The sequence below is a fragment of the Schistocerca nitens genome, chromosome 8, assembly GCF_023898315.1.
Source record: "Schistocerca nitens isolate TAMUIC-IGC-003100 chromosome 8, iqSchNite1.1, whole genome shotgun sequence".
Taxonomy (NCBI): domain Eukaryota; kingdom Metazoa; phylum Arthropoda; class Insecta; order Orthoptera; family Acrididae; genus Schistocerca; species Schistocerca nitens.
The window spans coordinates 139,495,746-139,520,635 of NC_064621.1; the positions used below are offsets into that span (position 1 = coordinate 139,495,746).

At 39.9% G+C, this 24,890-nt stretch overlaps 1 protein-coding gene across 1 annotated transcript in view; it reads left to right on the forward strand.

Moving 5' to 3' along the window:
• Window positions 1–24,890, forward strand: part of LOC126198599 (secretory carrier-associated membrane protein 1) — a 61,436-nt gene that overhangs the window by 10,134 nt on the left and 26,412 nt on the right. The window contains exons 4-5 of the mRNA XM_049935049.1: window positions 5,386–5,464; window positions 14,947–15,075. Coding sequence (XP_049791006.1) covers window positions 5,386–5,464; window positions 14,947–15,075 — 208 coding nt within the window. The remainder of the gene's footprint in view (window positions 1–5,385; window positions 5,465–14,946; window positions 15,076–24,890) is intronic.

A 24,890-nucleotide genomic window follows, 5' to 3' on the forward strand; every position in this document is an offset into this window, starting at 1 on the left:
TGCAAACATTTCCTTAGGTCAGGATGAGCCAAATCTCTGAAAATAGGTTTAATTGCTGTAATAACAGCAGCAGGAAGAGAATGCTGGTGAGAATAAGATTCTCCAGTTGCTTGTGCCCTATTGTATTTGCACCATGAATTTTCTCCTGGTGGACACAATCCATGATATGGCTTATTATCAGCAGAGAGCTTATGGATGAATATGGCCCAAACATCTCTCTTCATTACCTCCGGATTTTCTTTATTTCTCCTAATTGCCTGCCCATAGTATACCTGCAAGTTTTCTATTTCAGTTTTAGTTAACCAACTCTGTCCGGTCAACAGTTTTTCAACTTATAATTTTTTCCCTCTCGTATCAACAGTTAGTTTTCTCAGCCTTCTTCCCAAACGTTTTGAAACATGGCCTACACATTCTATTTTGCTAATAATGGCATCTCCATATGGTTTAGAGTTCACCACATTGTTGTATACCTTACTGTCACCATTGCCAAAATACTTGGTATATTGTACGCCTCTTGTTTCTACAGAGTGATGAAATTTGTTGTACTCCATGAACTTCCATACCACCACTTGTTCCTCTAAAATTAGCCACACAGATATGTTCTTTATGTTCATTGACTTTACAACATTTGCAATATTTAGACATTATCTCCACATCTAACACTTTACTGGTGTCTACACTCGTGGCAGTCACTACTCCATTCAGAGGAGTATGTCCTCTTTTCTGCCTACTTCCATCAAGTGCAACTGCAATATCTGAACATCCATCATTTTCTTCCACTGCTTCCCTAGCAGCCAGTTTCATGCTTTCCTTGCTGACCTCACATACAGCTTTCTCTAATATTGCAGTCAGTTGTTCAAATTCATTTGGTGGTTGATGTAAGTTCATCACTGAAGAAAATGTTCTCCCAGCAGCCATGCCCTTGCCAATGGATCGTAAGGCATAAATTAATCTAGTATTGATTTCATAAGGGCCACTTGCATCTGGTTTTGAGGAACTCGTAAATGAAATCACAGCTGGGCATTTAGTGCAAATTAAATCCAAAGCACTTGCTAGGCACACTCACAAATTTTCACACTCTGGGTCTCACCACACTGTCTACATTGCACAAATTTAGAAATTACATCTGAGAACATTCTCAAATTTATGATGATGATACTGCACCCCTTATCACTTACAGTAAATTTGTTGTAACTCCCTTGAAATGGTGAGAGCTTCTTTGATGATGCACTTGTAATTCTTCAACAATTAGAAACATCGTTGCCAGGTGACATTACCTCTTGTACAGAAAGCTTTATAAATTTGTTTCCTCTAAACTGTCATTTCTTGAAAATGCCTTTACATTTCGTCATTTTCAATAAACACATGTAAACAAGCACTGTAAACGTAAGTATAACAACTACTCGCAATCACTTGAACAAAACTAACCGTGTGTTTGAAAGCGTGTTGTTTACAAACAGCAGAAGCAAAAGAATACCGGCTGTTGCACACCAAGGATAGCCAACACACTCGGGAGTTGCTCGAAAAAAAAATTTTTCAGGAAAATCCTTTTCAGAGTACTTAAATAAAATCTTAATCTATTGAAATATGATGAAAACTGAAAAAGAGGGATTTTTTTCTGTCCCCCCCTTCCTGTATTACGGTGTGGTCCCCTTAATTGGTGTGGATTTTTGTCTTGTATATATTCTTAATGTTCTAGTTTCTTAGTCATGCAAATATTGGCTGAGATAGTGATTTTGCTGCCAGTTCTCAGCATAAGTTTGTTCTCTTACCAGCTAAGAATTGGTCCTTCAAAATTTCCTTTTTTTTCCTATAAAACAAATGAAAACAAATTTTTAAAAAGGTCTTACTGTAAAAAAGGTGCTTTTTATCACAAAATGTCTCTTGTGCACTCTGTAAAGCCAAAGTACCTTTAAAAATGTGAAGTTTGACATTGCGGTTAATTTAAAAGGGTGTTGTAGATAGAGCACAGTGGAGTCTCCTTGGCAGCATAATGCCATCTTCTAGTAGTTTACTGAATCTTCATTCTTGAACCTGCACTCATTCTTCAGCAAAAAATTTGAAAGAAATAAGGCATTGCAAAAAATTTCTAGTGTGTTGAAGCTGCTGATAAGTGTAGAATTTGTACTAGAATTGACAAATTTAATTCATGGGTTCTTGGACTCGACTCTGTTATCTTCTACTGGAAAGTGTCCACAGGCCCCCCCCCCCCCCACCTTCTTTTATGCTATTAGTCTCTCTCTTCTTAGTCATAGATTTTTGCTTCTAATAAGTCATAGGTGAAACCTTTATGCTTTTAGTGTGCCCAGTTGAATATGAACTGAAATTTTCCATAAAAATAGTTTCTTATTCTTAAATTGTGTCATAGCACATTTAAAAAACCTAAAACAGTTCAGTCACCACAAAATGCCATATTAAAAAAAATCCTTGCCCTTGGATTTGCATTACTGAAGCTATGAGTGCCATTAGCAATTTCATGGAGTGCTTTGGCACATTTGTTAGTAACCCAAATAAAAATCAAACCATTAGTACTCATTGTGGATATGTCCTAAGTACTTTTGTAAAATAAATGCATATAATTTATTCAAACTGTAATTACATCAGGAGGAATCTATAAAGGAACAACAGCCCAGTGTATGTCGTCTTTAATGATGATGGCCTAACTGGAAAGTTTCTTGCTTTTCTCCCTTTTTCATTTTTTATTTTTCAAATTCTTTACTAATTGGGGTGGCACATACATCTAGGATGTCCTTATGATATTACTGTAGATAGGAATATGCAAGGCTTCAGCTCCAGTAACATCGAAGCTCAGAACTCCAATTTGTTCATTTCTCATCGAATTCACTGCTTTAGATCATCATGTGAAATTACTGTTCTCAAATTCTGCAGACTAGCAGGCATGAGCAATTGTCTTGAATAGAACATTGATGAACCAAATGTGAAAGAGCCATGAGGTATAGAGAATTTTTTACAGCTAGCAAAAGGAGGAGTTGTAGGCTAGGAACATGTGGTCAGATAAAGCATGCTTGAAGGTATGTGGTGATAGTTGGATGTTGTGCTCCATGATTTCAGGAATTGAGTGGGGGGAGGGGGAGGGGAGATGGGAGTCACAAGATTCTTAGAAATGGTAAGGAAGGGGGGGGGGGGTCTGACAGGTGGGTCACAAATTCTGATGTTTTGCAAGCACATTCTACATTTAAAATAGACATGTTTTGGCTTTGTTAGACACTCCCTAGTTTTTGAAAAAATGAGGTCAAAGCTGATGATGAAAACTGTATTTTCAATGTTGTACATTGAAATAGCATCTAAAAACAAACCTTTTTGGTAATATAATATGGAGTCCAAAGTTAATAATGTTGGTTATTAACATTTTTTGCATTTACCACTGCAGTTTGGGTATCAAATTGTTCTAAGTGTTCAGCAGTATGATGTTGGCGGTAAAGGCATTAGACAGTCAAAATGCTCGTCCATGTTCAGTTCTTGGTTGTTGTTTATTTTCATTTTATATTTCAGTGTAACTGTTAATATACTGATAATCTGAATACTTTTCTTTGTCCTTCCTACTGACAGTAATTTTCATTCTGATACATAAAACTTGTCATAGAAGCAGGCAAAACAAATACTTCTTGCACCATGTGCAACACATGAATGAAATATTACCCCATTGGTGTATTTTGCTTTACATTGTTTGTGGAAATGTATGATTCACATTGGTAAAAGCAGATCTTTCAGATATCAATTTGGATTTTGTACCAAGTGTATGAAAGCATATTTTGAAAGACAGTTGTGGACAACTGGTCATGGACCAGTCCATAAATTTTGATAGCATCCACCCTATCTTTTAATTCTGCACTCTGCTGTGAAATTTTGAAATGGCACAATAAAATTCTTTGCCTGTTGGGAAAAGTAAATGTGACCCTGTTGACAAAAAGGGGTACATTTTGGTAGTATCACTCACAGTACAGGTCAGTTGAGCATTGTCACCTAGCAAAGTCCTATTGTAGAGCTTCTTGTATCACAATGAAAATAACTCTCAGTACATTATATATACTTATTTGACTATCGGACACACCTGATTTTTTTGCTTATAATAAAAAAAAGGGAAAGATAGGTACTCCCATTGTCACATACACTGAAAAAATTATTGAATGGAAAAAAAAGCCACTACCAAGAACTGAACAGTGACCAGTAGTTTGGTAGTCTAATGCCTTGATCACTTGACTGCCAATTTCTCTCTGGCAACATGTTGAATTATGAGTATTGAAGCTACAGCATGAAAACTTCAAAACATTAGTAACACAGACTTTATACAAACTTTGGACCATATAATACGTTCATAAATAAATTTTGTTTCTAGACAATATTGTGATGTATAACATTGAAAATACCATTTTCTGTCATTGACTGTGATCTCGATTTACTTATTTTTCAGAGATAAGGGAGTGTCTAGCAAAAAGCTGTAACACCTTTGTTGTTACTTTCGGTATGGAACATCCTTGCAAAACTTCATCAAAATTGGCGGCCCAAATTTCAGACTCCCCCCCCCCCCCCCCCTGTCAGCACTCTGCACCTTGAACACAATTTCTTGAGCTGCAATGCTCAAAATAGTTCATGTGGCAGTACTACTTTAGTATTTTGTGGCCTACATTTCAGACCAACTTTACTTTTTCTTGGAATTGGTTTTATGGCTGTTGGGGGGCAGGGAAGGAATTATTTTTTGCCATTGATGATCCTTCAATCAATAACACTCACAGATTCTTATTTAGAGACATCAGTGAACCATTATTATCTTTTGTTATTGTATAGATGACACTCTTCTGCAATTAAGATGGAGAGTAGAAAATCAGGTGTTACATGTCCCTAAATTAGAAGTCTTCATAAGTGGGTACAAGTAATTTACGCCTACAATTAAGTGCACAAGTTAATGATTTTCCAAAGTTACAATCGGCTGTGAATTGTTCACATACAATTGCAAGGTTGCTGACAAGAACTGTTTTATGAAAAGTTGACAGGTGTAGTCTTCAAAATTCATTGTAACAGTTGGTGAGTTGCCACTTCCATATGTGGCAATATTTGAAATAGATTGTGAATATATGCCTAGAAAGTGAAATAAAAATGTTTACCACAATATTCCTTAGAATCATTTCTAAGACTAATGCCGTGCATCAGAACATTAGTATGAGCATAGTTCATCTTATTAATAGCATAGTTTATTCTTCTTATTTAGAAAATGCTTTTCATTTACGCATGAATGTCTGACAGTAGTCATGTTAAGAAAATTATTTGTAAGTTCAAATTTTGTTTGCTATTAGAAATAGGATGTTTGAGGAAATAGTTACTCTTTCTTTCCAATAGTAATTTAATCTTTTTTCTGATTTTCCACAGCGAAGACAGGAAGAACTTGAAAGAAAAGCCCAGGAGTTGGCCCGCAGAGAAGAGGAGTTGAAGAATGCACCATATAATGGTAAATTGCTTTAATAATTTTAATTCTGATAGAACATTTATCTACTCTGTTGAAGTTATGTAGTGGTTGTTACATGTATTACTTGTAGAAAATGTAAGGGAATTGTGGAGCATTCACCTGGAGCTGTCCAAAAGTTGGTGAAAATGCTGTTCACTGAAATTACTGACATTCTTAAGGCAGGTACACAGTAGAATTAAAATTTGTTCATGAATATCCATTTCATTACTGTGCTACAATTGAAGTTATTTGTAGTGAGTGACAAAGGAGATGGACTCATGGACTCAGCATGAAGGTCCTGGGGATGGGCCCCGAGTAAGTTAAGTGGTGCGTCTTGGATTAAATCAGTATGCATTGTTTATAGGTGAGAGTCTGACAGCTTACCTTCTGCCACGTAATCTTGGCAACGGTTGAACCTTTGTTCACGAGAAAGATGATTGGGGCCTGTTTAAAGTTGTGGATGGCTGTTTTCTGTGCTGGTAAGTTAGTTTTTAGGAAGAGTTCGGGGAAATGAGGATGAGAGGACACAGGCAAACTACCAAGAGCAGTGTGGATGTGCATAGCTGAAAGACTGTAGTGCATGTAAAATCTCTATAGGAGGCTTTGATTCAGAAATTGTGTCCAGGTATGAACTGTGAGAGGCTAGGTTCAATTTGGATTTTGGCTGGTTTTGGTCAAAGGAGTTGGTGCCAAAAAATTGGATGAATGAGAGATCATGGTAGAGGTCAGCATGATTGAATTTTGGTGTACAACTGCAGGTGAGACATTAGGAAAAGACTGAAATATCAGTGGGATATAGGTTTTTGGCAGGTGGCACACCGACAGTGTTCTAGGTTTAGTTGCATGTGGGGTTTCAAAGTAAGTTGGGATGGTGTTCTGGGGGGATGCTGCAATTAGTAAGTTGACAGCAAAGTACGGTATTAAATGCCTCATGTGCACAGTCAGTTCTGTTATTTATACAGTATCTTACAGATGGGATGAAGCAGAGCAGTGTGTGGAAAGCACCAACTTACCTCCATACAATGGAGAAGTTGGAAGGTTGTCAAAGCGCTGTAGTTGCATAAATGCTTTTAAAACAGATGCCTGTATAAAAATGCTAGGAAATTCATGGTAAATGTAAATAATTCAGATGTAAATGGAAACCACTCACCAAATAGCAGAAGCGTCGAGTCATCAACAGGCACACGCAGAAGAGAAAGAAAACTAGCTAGCTGTACCTACATTTATACTCTGCAACCACTGTGACGTGTACAAATTGTTCGGGTTTTTTCCTGTTCTGTTCACATATGTAGTGCAGAAATAATGATTAAATGAATGCTTCTGGGCATGCTGTAATTACTCTAATCTTGTACTCACAATCCCTATATGAGTGATCTGTAGGGGGTTGTAGTATATTCCTAGAGTCGTCACTTAAAGGCAGTTCTTGAAACTAGGTTATAAGATGTTCTCGGATTAGTTTATGCGTCTTAAAGAGTCTGTCAGTGCAGCTTCTTCAGCATCTTGGTAACATGCTCCCATCACTGACAAACCTGTGACTATACATGCTGCCTTTCTCTATATACATTCAATATCCCCCGTTAGTCCTATGTGGTAAAGATAGCACACACTTGAGCAATATGCTACATTGATTTCACAAGTGATGTGTAAGCAATCTCCTTAGTAGACTGATCGCACTTCCCCAGTATTCTACCAATAAACCAAAGTCAACCACCTGCTTTACCCACAGCTGAGCCTGTGTGATCATTCCTTTTCATATCCCTGCAAAGTGTTACTCTCAGGTATTTGTATGAGTTGGTAGATGCCATCTGTGACTGACTGATATTAGTCGCAGAATACTAATTTTTTTTTTTTTTTTTTTTTTTTTTTGTTTCATGACGTGCATAGTTTTACATATCTGAACATCTAAAGTAAGTTGACAGTATTTGCACCAGATAGAAATCTTTTCGAGATCTGACTGTATATTTAAGCAGCTTCTTTTGGACAGTACTTTATTATTAGATAACTGCATAATCTGCAAAAAAAGTCTCGCATTACTATTAATATTGTCTACAAGGTCATTAACACAGAGTATGAACAGCAAGGATCCAAACACACTTCACTGGGGCACACCTTAAGCTACTTCTACAGCTGATGATGATTCTCCATCCAAAATAACATGCAGTGTCCTCTCTACCAAAAAGTCCTCAATCCAATCACCGGTTTCACTTGACACCCCCATGTGATCATACTTTAGCATAGGTGTGGTACTGAATCAAATGTTTTTTGGAAATAAAGAAATACAGCATCCACCAAGTTCCTGGAACCAAGGCTTTCGGTGTATCATGTGGGGAAAAGTGTGTTGTGTTTAACATGATCGATATTTACTGTATCCATGCTGTTTTGCATGGTGGAGGTAATTCTGTTAAAGATATCTCATTAAATTTGAGCTCTACAACAAATTGATGTCAAGGACATTGGACGGTAGTTTTGTGGATCACTTCTATTACCCTTCTTGTAATCAGCTGTGACCCACACTTTATTCTCACTAATTAGCGTAGTTTTTTGTTAAAGGGCTCTGCAATAGAGTATAGTTAGAAGAGGGGCTAGCTCAGCTGCATGTTGGGTGTAGATTCTGATTGGGATTCCATTGACCCTGGAGCTTTGTTCAGATTTAACACTTTCAGCTGTTTCTCAACACCATTGACACTAATACTTATTTCATCCATGTTTGCAGTGGTACAAGGATTAAACTGGGGCAGTTCTCCTGGGTTTTTCTTTGTAAAAGGGATGTTTGAAAATGGAGTAAGCATTTCAGCTTTTGCTTTGCTGCCCTTAATTTCAGTTGTCTCCTTCACTAGTGACTGATAGTAACTTCGGTGCCACCAACAGCCCGTACTTGTATACAACCAGAATTTCTTTTGGGTTTTGTTTCATTTGACAGTATTCTGCTACTGTAGTCATTGAAGTATTCACGCATTGCTCTTGACAGCCCAATGTGTTTGATTCATCATCTCTCTATCTATAGTCCTTTGCTTTGTATTACATGTATTATGCAGTAGTCTGTGTGTGGGGGGTACAGTGACTATACCATGGAGGTTATCTCCCATTATGAACTATTCTGCTATGTAGATATCTGCATAAACTTGAGCTGTAGTTCCTCTACATGCTCCGCCCTGTGTTGAAAGTTTAAAGTTCCTTGTTGAGATATGACACTACTGATTTTTATCTAGTTCACTGAACATATATATCTTTTTGCTTATTTTAGTTGTCACACTGATCTCAGTTTCAATGTGGACATCCTCAAAGACATAAGGTCTATTTGTTGCTGTTACGTCTGGTATAAACTGAAGGGGAAAAAAAATCACAACACCAAAAAATAATTAATGCAGAGTAATGAAATTTCGGGAATACATTTGTCTATTTAGCATATTTAAGTGATTAACATTGCAAGACCACTGGTTAATTTAAGCAAGAGATAAGCCATTGAAAATGTGAAATGCTGGTATATTGATAACAGTTATAACAGCCAGGATGTGGAATGTGAGCATGCAAATGTGCATGCATTGTGCTGTACAGGTGCCGGATGTCAGTTTTGTGGGATGGAGTTCCGTGCCTGTTGGACTTGGTGGTCAGTTAATACAGAGACAGTTAACCATTTGTGGATGATTCTGGAGTAGTCTGATGGTGTACCACATGTATTGTTAATTAACTTTTTATACCTGGGATTCACAGTCGTGTAGAACTTTATAAAAGACATCATATTTATGCCAGTGACTGTAACACTTTCTTTATTTCACGATTGCAATTTTAACCTTTGGCCATTATCAAGTGAACATGTTATGGCTATTGGGCCATGTCAACCTAAAATGGGCTGACATATGTCATCATCATTACTATTAAATACATTGGTGAAACTGTTACATATTGCAAGCACACATATCCATATGTCATAAGACAACATAGTCTGTAGACACTAAGGTTCGTTAGCCTGTCACTAGTCACCTAGTTCACCAAAACAGTAATCTGCCACTGCAGTTTAGAGCATATGTGACTAGTGATGGGCTGACGAACATGAGTGTCTACAGACTATGTTGTTTCATGACTTATGGATATGTATGTTCACAATATGTAACGGTGTCAGCAATGTGTTTTATGGTAATGACGACATATAAATGTCTCAGCTCATTTTAGGTTGACATGGCCTAATAGCCATAACATCTTCACTTGATAACGGCCGAAGGCCGAAATTGCAATCGTGAAATAAAGAAAGTGTTACAGTCGCTGGCGTAAATATGTCTTTCATGTGTGTTGTATTGGAGATAGACCTGGTGATAGTGACCCAAGGCAGCATGTCGACACGCTGTAGAGCATGTTGGGTTACAACAGTGGTATATGGGTGACTGTTATCCTTTTGGAAAAGACCCTCTGGAATGCTGTTCAGGAATGGCAACATAACATGTCAAATCAGTATAATGTTCTACAAATTTCTAGCCATGCTGCATGGGATAACCACGAGAGTACTCCAGGTGTCATAAGAAGTCACATCCCAGACCCTAACTCCAGGTGTCAGCCCAGTGTGTCTAGCACACAGATGGGTTGGTTGCAAGTCCTAAACTGGCCTAATCCTAACCAACACACAGCCATCACTGGCACCAACGCAGAACCAGATTTCATCAGAGAACGGAACAGAACAGAACAGAACAGAACAGAACAGAACAGACCTCTTCCCTACTCTCCAATGAGCTCTCACTTGATACCGGCTGAAGTCGCAAATGGCAGCAATTAGGAGTCAGTTTAATGCATGCTACAGGGCATCTGTCTCAGAGCTGTCCTAGAAGTAACTGACTGGTAACAGTTTGTCACGGTGGTGCCAACTGCTGCTCCCATTGCTGCTGCAGATGCAGCCATATGCTGAATATGACAATTCTTATCTTTCGGTAGTGCCACATGGTCATCGGAAGCCTGGACTTCTTGCAACTATACATTCTTGTGACCACTGCTGCCAGCAGTCATGTACAGTGGCTACAGTCTTTCCAAGACTTTGTGCAATATTGCAAAGGGAACATCCACTTTCTCATAGCCCTATTACACTACTTCGTTCACTCATTGAGGTGTTGATAATGGCATCTTTGTCACCTTACAGGCATTCTTGACAAATGTCAACTCACCATGTCCAGTCTCAAAGGTAACTAATGCTCAAGACTGTTGCAGTGTGTATTTAAAGCAAACCTTATTTACATCCTCATAGTGGTGCTACTAGCACCACTCTTATGTGACTGGCACAAAATTTGAAAAGACATCATCTTTCAGATGTAGAAACACTCTTAGCAATTTTCGTTTGTCGCACAACTTCTTCTTGGTGTTGGAAATTTTTTTCTGATCAGTGTATTTCCAATATAAGTAGGGTTCCAAACTATCTGTTCTAGGTGGTTTTCAGAGAAGGCATTTAATAATGTTCCACAGGATGCCTTATTGTATCCATCACTAACAAAACTGTTCTTTTCGCAATTTCATCTATATCTACATTTATACTCCGCAAGCCACCCAATGGTGTGTGGCGGAGGGCACTTTACGTGCCACTGTCATTACCTCCCTTTTCTGTTCCATTCACGTATGGTTCGCGGGAAGAACGACTGTCTGAAAGCCTCCGTGCGCGCTCGAATCTCTCTAATTTTTCATTCGTGATCTCCTCGGGAGGTATAAGTAGGGGGAAGCAATATATTAGATACCTCATCCACAAACGCAACCTCTCGAAACCTGGCGAGCAAGCTACACCGCGATGCAGAGAGCCTCTCTTGCAGAGTCTGCCACTCGAGTTTGCTCAACATCTCCGTAACGCTATCATGGTTACCAAATAACCCTGTGACGAAATGCGTCGCTCTTCTTTGGATCTTCTCTATCTCCTCTGTCAACCTGTCCTGGTACGAATCCCACACTGATGAGCAATACTCAAGTATAGGTCGAACGAGTGTTTTGTAAGCCACCTCCTTTGTTGATGGACTACATTTTCTAAGGACTCTCCCAATGAATCTCAACCTGGTACCCGCCTTACCAACAATTAATTTTATATGATCATTCCACTTCAAATTGTTCCGCATGCATACTCCCAGATATTTTATAGAAGTAACTGCTACCAGTGTTTGTTCTGCTATCATATAATCATACAATAAAGGATCCTTCTTTCTATGTATTCGCAATACATTACATTTGTCTATCTTAAGGGTCAGTTGCTACTCCCTGCACCAAGTGCCTATCTGCTGCAGATCTTCCTGCATTTCACTAAAATTTTCTAATGCTGCAACTTCTCTGTATACTACAGCGTCATCTGCAAAAAGCCGCATGGAACTTCCGACACTATCTACTAGGTTATTTATATATATTGTAAAAAGCAGTGTTCCCATAACACTCCCCTGTGGCACGCCAGAGGTTACTTTGTCTGTAGACGTCTCTCCATTGATAACAACATGCTGTGTTCTGTTTGCTAAAAACTCTTCAATCCAGCCACACATCTGGTCTGATATTCCGTAGGCTCTTACTTTATCAGGCGACAGTGCGGAACTGTATCGAACGCCTTCTGGAAGTCAAGGAAAATAGCATCTACCTGGGAGCCTGTATCTAATATTTTCTGGGTCTCATGAACAAATAAAGCGAGTTGGGTCTCACACGATCGCTGTTTCCGGAATCCATGTTGATTCCTACAGAGTAGATTCTGGGTTTCCAAAAATGACGTGATGCTCAAGCAAAAAAACATGTTCTAAAATTCTAAAACAGATCGACGTCAGAGATATAGGTCTATAGTTTTGTGCACCTGCTCAACGACCCTTCTTGAAGACTGGGACTACCTGTGCTCTTTTCCAATCATTTGGAACCTTCTGTTCCTCTAGAGACTTGCGGTACACGGCTGTTAGAAGGGGGGCAAGTTCTTTCGCGTACTCGGTGTAGAATCAAATTGGTATCCCGTCAGGTCCAGTGGACTTTCCTCTGTTGAGTGATTAAAGTCCCCAGTGATGATTATGGTTTTTACTGGGGAAATTATGTACAAAAGAACTGTTGTTTTCTCTAAAGTTTTTGATCACATCAGGGGATGTGTGGTGGGTGATAGAAGGATCCAATTACCATTTTATGCTAACCCTTGATACTGAGTCTTGTGCAAACAGTCTCACATGCAGCTTCAATTTCTATCTCTAAGGATTCAAATTTATTGTGTACTGCGACAAATACATCAGCTCCATTTCCCACCTGCTTGTCCTTCCAATACAAACATTAATTTTCACCAAAAATCTCACTATCAGTTTCAGGTTCCAACCAGTTTTCTGAACCTAGTATTATGTAAGCTTCACTGCTTTCCAGGAGCACTTCAAACTCAGGCACTTTGTCGTGAATGCTTTGGCAGTTAACCAATAGGATTTTAATATTTCTACCTGTGGGAGACATGTCTTTAAATTTTACGCTAATACCTCTGGGTTTTGTACAGCTGTCTTTACCTGGATGGGATACAGCTATTTTTACCTGGGTGGGATGGAGAGTCACCTAATCTAAAAAACCCTTGTGTGCACCCCACACACAAGTCAGCTGCCTGTGTATCAGCTGCTGATGTGTAGTGTGCAGCTGACCCACTTAAGGGGACCCTACAGTTCTTAATGCTATGGCGCAATTCCAGTAAGTTGTAACCTAGATCATCACACAACCTTCGAAGTCTCTGGTCCGTTCAGAACCAAGGGGCCAGGATCACTTCTGTGGACAGTGCTTCAGATAGTGAGCTTTGTTGAAATTCGGTGCGCACAGCTGATCTTCTCAACCTTCTCTCCCAGTTGCTGGAATTACCCAAGTATGACTTCAGAGCCCAGATGGCGGGCATCTTTTGTTCCAAAGTGCGGCAAAACCTGCAGTTGTTTGTATCCTATTCCCTCAGTGGCTGCCAGAATAGCCTCTTCGGCATGTTGAATGAGTCCCCAAGGCATACACACAGTCCATCCAGTGTCCTTTCCTGTCCCTTGATGCCATTTCTCTCTGTAAGAGGTACCACCATTTGCTGTTCATTTGAACTGCCAACAGTTAATAGACCATACCCTTTCACATTTGCCACCTCTTGACACCGGACAAAACAGGATTGCCCAAAACAGGTGAAATGAGTCCCACTGTCTCACTTTCAGAGAGACTGTGCCTCAAACTTGTTGGTTACAGGAATTGGTATAACACCCTGAGTCGTCCTATTCTCTGTTCACATTGTACAGGAACGCCCTGACCTACCATTGAAGCGTCACTCGCAGTCAAGTGGGAAAGTAATGAGAGATCCTGCACATTCTGCAGAGGGTCAGGCTCCACAGGAGACTGGAGGTGCCTTTGGTACCAGTACCACAGGTACGAGTCTCCTGGGAGCTCTTCCAACACACAGATATGCCAATCATTTGGCAGTAGTCAGGGCATTTTCCAGCAGCTTACGAATGTTGACCAACTCGTCCTGCATTTAAGAACAGCATTTTCACTGGTGCAATGTATTACAGGATAGTGAACAAATAACTTTAAACTAAACCTGCTAATTATCTTTTACTCTGTTGAGCTAAAAAATACTAATTCCTGTAAGAATTTAAGCAAATAAACAAAATAGATTTCTGTTAAGACAACAGGAAAACCTTTGGTGAAAATTACTAGTTTGCTAAAACTTTTTTAGGTTAGTTACAGTTGTTGTTAGTAAACTTGAAAATAGAGTTAATTTATGATAAATATAGATACTCATCCTTCAGGTGAAACTAAATGTAACACAGTACGTTAGTTACAATATTTGCTGCAAACTAGATTACGCAGATTCTCAGAAATGCACATTTATTTATTTGGGGTGAGTTATTCTTTGGCAGTAACTGTGAATCGCTTATTTGCTACAAAATAAGTTATCCAAAACACTCATACCAGTAACTTACGAAAACATAGTTTTTTAAGCATTCAAAAATTTTCAAAAATGTTTCTCACATAATTATACAATGAAGTTAGAGAAAGATTGTTTTGAAAGAGGACAGGCCTAAGATAAGTTTATAAGCTGCTACAAGCATACAGTTAATAACAGTAAGAGTTCTTGGTGGCACTGGCGAATGTTCGAAATTTCATAATGTATCACAATACAAAGGAGTAATGATACAACAGTGAAAGATTATGTAAAAGTTATACGAACAGTAAAATGTGTGAATCTACAATTTCCAATCAGCACATGAATCTTTTACATGTGGTCTCTCTCAAAGGAAAATTCAGACATCGGCTTTTACATATAAATAAATGTGCAAATTGTACATAATTTTTACTTAGATGTTCCTGTGTCAAGTCTACACTCGTGTGCCGAATAAAAACATTACAGTGTGAATTTGTCAGCTGAAATCGTGAAAATGTGCAGCGCCAACAAAGCAAGTCTTCTGCCAGTTGCACCTAACAATGCAGTGAGTGTGTGTGTGTGTGGGGGGGGGGGGGGTTGAATATAGGAATGTAGATTTCAATTAACTCTTGTTTCTCTTCCACAGCTCGTCGTAACAATTGGCCACCTCTACCAGAGAAGTGCTGTTTCCAACCATGTTTCTACCAAGATATTAATGTTGACATACCACTAGAGTTCCAGAAGATTGTTCGTTACCTGTATTATCTTTGGATGTGTAAGTTTCCTCAGATCTTTTTATTCATTTTAACCTGTTATGTGTTAGCTGTAATTATCCTCCCTTCCTCACCTCTTCCTGAACTTCTTGGCATGTTTGAGCATCCCATTATGCCTGTTAAGTTTATATGAATTTGTTAGTTTTTTCATTTATTTTATGGATTAGCATTGGATGTTAATTGAAGACAACAACAACCTACACTGATGATCCAAAATATTATGACCACCATAATATTGAATGCTCTTTTGTGGAGTTGTGGGCACATGACACAGAAAGTTAGCACATAAATAGAATAGTGGTGAATGGGGAATCACTAGCTGCAATACAACCTTCAAATGGGGAAATAAACTGGAATAAGGGACTGTGAGAAATATTAGACGGTTAAGGCTTGTACCCTTGGAACGAGCATTTTGGAAATAGTGAAGCTAGTTAACTGTTCGCGTTGTCATTAGCGTCTATGGGAAAGTCAGTGAGTGCCAGTGAAACCATGGGTAGGACACAAGGTATTAGATGTAAACACTTCATCACAGAACATACAGATCAAAGGTTTTCCTGCTCCATACGGCAGGGTAGGTGGTGACCTATGACTGATCTGATGATCAGTACATTGCTACTACAGGCACAAATGTTCCAGGGCACATTGTTCAGCATACATTGTTGATCATGCGGTTATTCAGCAACAACCTGTACATGTTCCTTAATTGACATAGTGACAGCCAATTACAAATGCAGTGGGCACTGGATCATAGGGATTTGACCAAGAACAAGTAAAAATTTGCTGTGGATTCCATGAATCACATTTCCTGTTACACCAGGTCGCAAGTCGAAGCCGGATACACCATCAAGACCAGTAGCTGCTTGAAACATGCACATAATCCCAGATGCAGACCAATTGATGCAGTATTATGCTGTGGAGGGGGAAGGGGGGCGGGGTTAGATCCACATGGATTGCTACAGGATCTGTGGCGGTAATCAAAGGCAGCATGACAACTGAGGATTACATGAACTGTATTTACACACACTTGCGTGTGTTTGTGCCAGGCTTGGGCAAGATTAAATTCATCTGAACCTGATGGAACAAATGAGGGACACTGTGGATCACTAGAGGGATTGATGTGAAAGGAAAAGGGAAATGTATCTTTTGGCAAGAACAAGTAGGAATCCTGCAGTAGTTGCACACTACAAAAAATACTCAATCATATGAATGTATCACCAACTTCTTGTGTAATTGAGAAAAATATAGCCGGCTGTTGAGGCCGAGCGGTTCTAGGCGCTTCAGTCTGGAACCGCGCGACCGCTACGGTCGCAGGTTCGGATCCTGCCTCGGGCATGGATGTGTGTGATGTCCTTAGGTTAGTTAGGTTTAAGTAGTTCTAAGTTCTAGGGGACTGATGACCTCAGATGTTAAGTCACATAGTGCTCAGAGCCATTTGAACCATTTTTTGAGAAAAATGTACATTCTCTGAAAAATAAAAGCTCACGTGTTTAGATGGTATTTTCAATAGAATAGTAAAAATTTATTGCTTTGTTATAACGGGGTGTATACGACCCGGGACAACCGGGAAAAACCCGGGATTTTTTCCGAATTCCAGGAATTTTTCATTGTTTTAGCTTTCAGTTAAATTTTTGTAATTTTGACTGGTAAGAATTGATTTCCTAGCAAAGACTGTTACTGTAGCCTGCTACTGGAGAATTTTACTGCAGCAGTAAAATAAGAATGAAAGGGAAAAAAATAAAACTTACGGGCAAAGGAAATGCGCCATTTACAACAAAACACTGTGCATGCTCGAGAGTCAGCAAATAGCAAAAATACGCCCAAGGCCGTAGGCTGAAGACTATGTAATACTTCGTAACAATAACTGCTTTTTATGAGCGTGACGTGACAACTGTTTACATTAGTCTCATTTGACCAGTTGCCAACGGGCTCATGTGCATGCACAGTTGACTCGCATATGATCGCTTTTTGAAGTGTGGCTGCACGTGTCCTATGCTCTGAGTATATGCTGTCATCGGCTGGCGAGATGATGTGGCATGAGATAAAACTGGCTTACAAAAGGACATCGCAATCTCGATTTCAACACTCCAGAAACTAATGCACTGTGTTTGGTGCAATTCTAATTTATACTTCCATAATACGAAAATATGCAGCATATATGTTGCTGCAAATCAAAGGTCATTTCAAAACTTCTCTACCCCTTAGTTTGGTTGGTTGGCTTTTTTTTTTTTACGCCCCTAGGAAGTTCTACGCCAGTGTATAAAACATTAGCCATTCAAAGGAATGACAAGTTTTACAGTTCCGAGGGAAAACCTGACACTTAGCACGGAAAAAGTGTATTTTTGCCCTAGAAAAAGCATATTTTTTTTACGGGATACCCGGGAATTTTTTTTTTCCTTGTCCCTGTATACACCCTGTACAAGCTCAGTCTTATCTGAAATATGTAATGCATCACTAAATTGAGACATTTTTCCAGAGAGACTGAATTAGTCATTGTTAAAATGCTTGTTTAAGAATGCAGGTAAGAGAGGTGTCAGTAATTCTCAAACATTTTTGAGAAGATAATGTATTCGATAATAGTATTTCACTTTAGCAACAATAGTATCCTTAGTAAATCACAGTTTGGGTTTTAGAAGGGTTGCTCTACTGAGAATGCTATTTACATGTTCACTCATCAGATTTTACAAGCATTAAATAATGAAATCACACCAGAGGGTATTTTCTGTGTTCTGTTTAAGGCATTTGACTGTGCGAATCACAGTATTATAGATAAATCAACATTTTTTTATGGGGTTGATGGTTTAGGCAACCAGTAGATTATGTCATACCTAACCAAAACCAAAAGAATGCAGAAAGCTGTACTTAGTAATTCAAGCAATAGTGTCTAGGGATACAATTCTGACTGGGGAGAAATCACATATGGGGTTCTCCAAGGTTCAATCTTAGATCCATTACTGTTTCCCATATACGGGAACGATCCTCCATCTTGTATACAATAAACGAAATTAGTTCTTTTTGTAATCAATCCAAGCATACATACAGAAACAGAGGAAATGATAAAAAAAGTTCTTAAAAGTATCATTGACTGGTTTTCTTTGAATGGTCTCGTCCTCAACTTTAAAGACCCAACATACTCAGTTCTGCACATCTAGAGGTACTACACCAATTATGCGTGTAGCACATGGTGAGAAATTAATAATTAGGATAAAACTTCAAAATTCTTAGGTGTTCATATTGATTAGAATTTAAATTTGGAAAACACATTTGGGAACTCCTAAAACAACTTAGTTCAGCCACAGTCACACTAGACTCATTGCAAATCTTGGGGAGAGAAAAAACAGTAAATTGACATATTTCGTATATATTCATTCAGGTCATATGGACTAATGTTTTGGGGTAACTCATCTTCAAGAAAATAAGTTTTCGTTGTGCAAAAATGTGCTGTGAAAATGATATGTGGTGCTCACCCTCGATCATCTTGTAGACATCTGTTTAAGGAGTTGGGCATTTTGACTACTGCTTCACAGTATATTTGTTCCCTCATGAAGTTAGTTGTAAATAATCGATTACAATTCCAGAGGAACAATGAGGTACATAATTAAAATATCAGAAAGAAAAAGTAACACCATGGCTCCACATTCAGGTTGTCTTTAGCACAAAAAGCTGTGCGTACACTGCTGCAAAAAAAATTGGATCATTTACCCAGTAATATAAAATGTCTGACAGACAGCAAAGTAAAATTTGAAAACAAACTGAGAAAGATTCTACTTGACAACTCATTTTATACCATAGAATAATTTCGATTATTGCAATGTGTGAGAGGTGGCAGATAAGAATTACTGACCTTTTTTACAAACGATGTCCAGAATGTAACTGTATGTACAAATTAATGTGTGATGTTGAATATATAATGATTTGTTCCACATCATTACAATCTATTGTGCAAAATGACCCATGGAACGTGTTACTGACTAACTCGAAAGTGAGCAGGCCCGCATGTTGCCAAGGTTGTTCAGACCATATTGCAGAAGTTTCACGGGGAATCCCTTACATATCCTCCTTACAGTCCCAATCTCTACCCATGTGATTTCTGTATTTTTTGGAGCCATGGAGAGAGACATTCATAGCCATTGATTTGCTCTGGATGAAGAGGTGCATGCCTTGGCACAGTCACGGTTCCGTAGGCAACTGCAAACATTTTTCTGTGAAAGGGTTGACCGTCTTGTCTCGCAGTGGGATAAATGTATTAACAGTTACGGCAATTACTTTTGAAACAATACAAAATTTACTTGTTGTCCATCTGTTTCATTTTCCTTGACTGCCACTTATAAATCTAAATCCAATGACCATGGAAATGGGTTTTTTTCTCTTTCAAAATAAGTAGTGTATGGACATTCCTTTGTAACAGAAATTAAATTGACTCATATTCCAGCATTAAGTATCAAAAGAAACATTTCATTTCCATTTAAGGTAATTCATGAGACCTTTAAAAGTTTTCGGTGAGAGCAGAAAGAGCTAGACTTGTCATATTGTTCTAGCTTAAAAAAAAATGCTCTCTATTAAACTGAGAGGGGGAAGAATGAAAATATGGAAGTAAAAAGTTTCATTATTAAACTAAAGGACTAAAAGTCTATAATTCACAAATTACATAACAACTATTGGAAAAGTGGGACAGAAATACAAAATATAATGTTATTTTATATTGACATGTTAAACGTGAGGCACTTTATAACTGCATAAATTGTATCTGATGTACCGAACGAAAGTGCTGGCAGGTCGATAGACACACACACAAACAAACACAAAAATATATATTTCCCACGTGGAATGTTTCCCTCTATTATATGCATAAATTGTATGTTTTATTTGAAGATGTAAGAAGTTAAATTATAGGAAATCTACCATAGAAATAATTAAGAATTGAAAACATGATCAGAATTTTTATTTATGCAACTGAAAAGAGAACCACAGATTTTTTTGATAGTGTACGGGAGTTTTGGACGAGAATAAGGAATTATTTAGGAATAAAGGAGATGTTGTTGTTGTTGTTGTTGTTGTTTTTTGTTGTGGTCTTCAGTCCTGAGACTGGTTTGATGCAGCTCTCCATGCTACCCTATCTTGTGCAAGTTTCTTCATCTCCCAGTACCTACTGCAACCTACATCCTTCTGAATCTGCTTAGTGTATTCATTTCTTGGTCTCCCTCTACGATTTTTACCCTCCACGCTGCCCTCCAATGCTAAATTTGTGATCCCTTGATGCCTCAGAACATGTCCTACCAACCGGTCTCTTCTTCTAGTCAAGTTGTGCCACAAACTCCTCTTCTCCCCAATTCTGTTCAATACCTCCTCATTAGTTATGTGATCTACCCATCTGATCTTCAGCATTCTTCTATAGCACCACTTTTCGAAAGCTTCTATTCTCTTCTTGTCCAAACTATTTATCGTCCATGTTTCACTTCCATACATGGCTACACTCCATACAAATACTTTCAGAAATGACTTCCTGACACTTAAATCTATACTCGATGTTGACAAATTTCTCTTCTTCAGAAACACTTTCCTTGCTATTGCCAGTCTACATTTTATATCTTCTCTACTTCGACCATCATCAGTTATTTTGCTCCCCAAATAGCAAAACTCATTTACTACTTTAAGTGTCTCATTTCCTAACCTAATTCCCTCAGCATCACCCGACTTAATTCGACTACATTCCATTATCCTCGTTTTGCTGTTGTTGATGTTCATCTCATATCCTCCTTTCAAGACACTGTCCATTCCGTTCAACTGCTCTTCCAAGTCCTTTGCTGTCTCTGACAGAATTACAATGTCATCGGCGAACCTCAAAGTTTTTATTTCTTCTCCATGTATTTTAATACCTACTCCAAACTTTTCTTTTGCTTCCTTTACTGCTTGCTCAATGTACAGATTGAATAACACCGGGGATAGGCTACAATCCTGTCTCACTCCCATCCCAACCACTGCTTCCCTTTCATGCCCCTCGACTCTTATAACTGCCATCTGGTTTCTGTATAAATTGTAAATAGCCTTTTGCTCCCTGTATTTTACCCCTACCACCTTTAGAATTGGAAAGAGAGTATTCCAGTCAACATTGTCAAAAGCTTTCTCTAAGTCTACAAATGCTAGAAACATAGGTTTGCCTTTCCTTAATCTTTCTTCTAAGATAAGTTGTAAGGTCAGTATTGCCTCACGTGTTCGAATATTTCTACGGAATCCAAACTGATCATCCCCGATGTTGGCTTCTACGTTTTTCCATTTGTCTGTAAAGAATTCGTGTTAGTATTTTGCAGCTGTGACTTATTAAACTGATAGTTCGGTAATTTTCACATCTGTCAACACCTGCTTTCTTGGGATTGGAATTATTATATTCTTCTTGAAGTCTAAGGGTACTTCGCCTGTCTCATACATCTTGCTCACCAGATGGTAGACTTTTGTCAGGACTGGCTCTCCCAAGGCAGTCAGTAGTTCTAATGGAATGTTGTCTACTCCCGGTGCCTTGTTTCTGCTCAGGTCTTTCAGTGCTCTGTCAAACTCTTCACGCAGTATCCTATCTCCCATTTCATCATTATCTACATTCTCTTCCATTTCTATAATATTGTCCTCAAGTACATCGCCCTTGTGTAGACCCTCTATATACTCCTTCCATCTTTCTGCTTTCCCTTCTTTGGTTAGAACTGGGTTTCCATCCGAGTTCTTGATATTCATACAAGTGGTTCTCTTCTCTCCAAAGGTCTCTTCAATTTTCCTGTAGGCAGTATCTATCTTACCCCTAGTGAGATAAGCCTCTACATCCTTACATTTGTCCTCTAGCCATCCCTTCTTAGCCATTTTGCACTTCCTGTTGATCTCATTTTTGAGACGTTTGTATTCCTTTTTGCCTGCTTCATTTACTGCATTTTTATATTTTCTCCTTTCATCAATTAAATCCAATATTTCTTCTGTTACCCAAGGATTTCTACTAGCCCTCGTCTTTTTACCTACTTGATCGTCTGCTGCCTTCACTACTTCATCCCACAGACCTACCCATTCTTCTTCTACTATACTTCTTTCCCCCATTCCTGTCAATTGTTCCCTTATGCTCTCCCTGAAACTCTCTATAACCTCTGGTTCTTTCAGTTTATCCAGGTCTCATCTCCTTAAATTCCCACCTTTTTGCAGATGACTCACCTGAAGGCAGAAGTGCTGCATCATCGATAGGTGCATTAACAAAAGGTACAGACTTGGCTAGCTTTCAGAATGAAATTCCTTTTTCATTCTTTTAGGAGAAGTACGCTCACGTGCAACCCCCCCACGCATGGTCGCGTCTCCCTACATTCCCTCCCTGTTGCTCCTGCACCACGTACTTCTGGAGCAACATCCCCCTCCTCCCCAACCATTGGGGATATCAGTCCCCACTTCTGAGCCGGAGAATCGTAAGTCTTCTTCAGCTCCTCTCACCAGGAAGTAGTCCCTTGGGTCACTCCCTTCCCAGGTTTCTGCTAGTGGGGAAGATGAAACTTGCCAGTGGCTGAAGAGCCCAAAAGTAGCTTGTCATAAGGCTCCACGCTCATCCTCAGTTCTGGAGACTGAATCAATGAAGTCCTCCCAGCCAGGGAAACCCAAGGAGCAGCGAGAGAAATCCAAAATTAAGGTCCCCAAGGCCAAGGGAATTGTGGTGGCACCCACACCACCGCTACTTAGCTCTGCGGGTGAGGTGGAAATGCTGAGGACCTAGATCTCGCCGGACCCTCAGACCCAATGTATACAGACTGCCCAGTCAAAAAGTCTGTGGCAACAGGTCACCCTGAGGTGTAAACTGCCCCATTGAATGTTCCATGCCTTCTCAGTCTTATGATGACATCATCCCTCAGTGGAATTGCGGCGGTCTTTTCCACTAACTGGCTGAGCTACGGCAACTGTTCAGCTTTACACCTGCTTTCTACATTGCCTTCCAGGAAACCTGGTTCCCCTCAATGCGGACCCTGCCCTCCGCAGATATAAGGGATACTACAGGAACCTAGTGACTATAATAGTGTGTCAGGTGGAGTTGGTGTTTATGTCCTAAACTCAGTCTGTAGTGAACCTGTGCCCCTTCAAACCCCTCTTGAAGTTGTGACTGTCAGAATGACAATACAGAAAATAACTGTGTGCAATGTAAATCTTCCTCCAGATGGTGCAGTATCCCTGAATTTATTAGCTGCACTGATTGATCAACTCCCTAAACTTTTCCTACATTTGGGAGATTTTAATGCCCATAACCCCTTGTGGATTGGCACTGTGCTTACTGGCCGAAACTTTGCTGTCTCAGTTCGACCTCTGCCTCTTAAATACTGGGGCCGCCACACATTTCGATGTTGCTCATGATAGTTATGCGGCCATTGATTTATTAATTTGCAGCCCAGGAATTTTCCCATCTGTCCACTGGAGAGCGCATGATGTGTCTGTGACCATTTCCCCCTCTTCCTGTGCGCCCATGGACACCTGCCCAGATGGGCTTTAAACAATGTGGACTGGGAAACTTCCACATCCCTTGTCACCATTGAATCTCCCCCACATGGTAACATCGATGTGATGGTTGAGCAGGTGACTACAACAGTCGTTTCTGTGACAGAAAACACGATCCCTCCCCCTTTAGGACTGGTTTTCGACGCCCAATTGACTTTACTTCCTCACCTTCGTCAGCTTAAGTAGAAGTGCTTGCAGCAACACCAACTGGGGTGGAGATCACTCAGCTGCAGCTCTACAGAGCTCTTGTCCAATCCCGCCTTGACTATGAGGGTGTGGTTTATGGTTGGGCGGCACCCTCAGCATTGCGTTTACTCGACCCAGTGCACCACTGTGGTGTTTGCCTAGTGACAGGAGCTTTTAGGACTAGTCCGGTGACCAGCATCCTTGTGGTGGCCGGAGTCCCTCCATTGCAGGTTAGGCATGCACAACTGCTGGCCAGTTGCACATGTTCGTAGTTCTCCTGCACATCCGAATCAACGTCTCCATTTCCCACCCACGGCAGTTCATCTCCCTCATCGACAGCCCAGGTCCAGGGTTTCCAATTGCAGTGAGTGTCCGATCCCTTCTTTCTGAACTGGAGTTCTTGCCTTTACCACCTATACTTGAGGTCTGTTAACATACAACTCCATGGAGTACACCTAGGCTGTGGCTTTGCCTGGACTTTTCACATGGCCCTAAGGACTCAGTTAACCCCATGGCTCTTCGTTGTCACTTCCTCTCGATCCTTGTCAAGTACCAAGGACACGAAGTGGTTTACACCGATGGATCGATGGCTGATGGTCACCTCGGTTTTGTGTATGTCCATGGAGGACATATTGAACAGCATTCCTTGCCTGAAGGATGCAGTGTTTTCACTGCCAAGCTGGTGGCTGCATCTCGTGCTCTTGAGCACATCCATTTATTCCCTGGTGAGCCGTTTCTTCTGTGTACTGATTCCTTGAGCAGCCTAAAAGCTATCGACCAGTGCTACTTAGTCATCCTTTGATAGCGACCATCCAGGAGTACATCTATGCACTGGAACGGTCTGGTCATTCAGTGGCATTTGTCTGGACCCCAGGTCACGTCGGAATCCCAGGCAACGAACTTGCCGACAGGCTGGCCAAACAGGCTATGTGGAAACCGCTTATGGAAATCGGCTTTTCTGCAACTGACCTGCGTTCAGTACTACACCGTAAGGTTTTGCAGCTCTGGGAGACAAAGTGGCATAACCTCACCACACACAACAAACTGCGTGCCATTAAGGAGACTGAATGTGTGGCAGTCCTCCATGTGGGCCTCTGACAGGGACTCAGTAGTTCTCTGACGGCTCCACAGT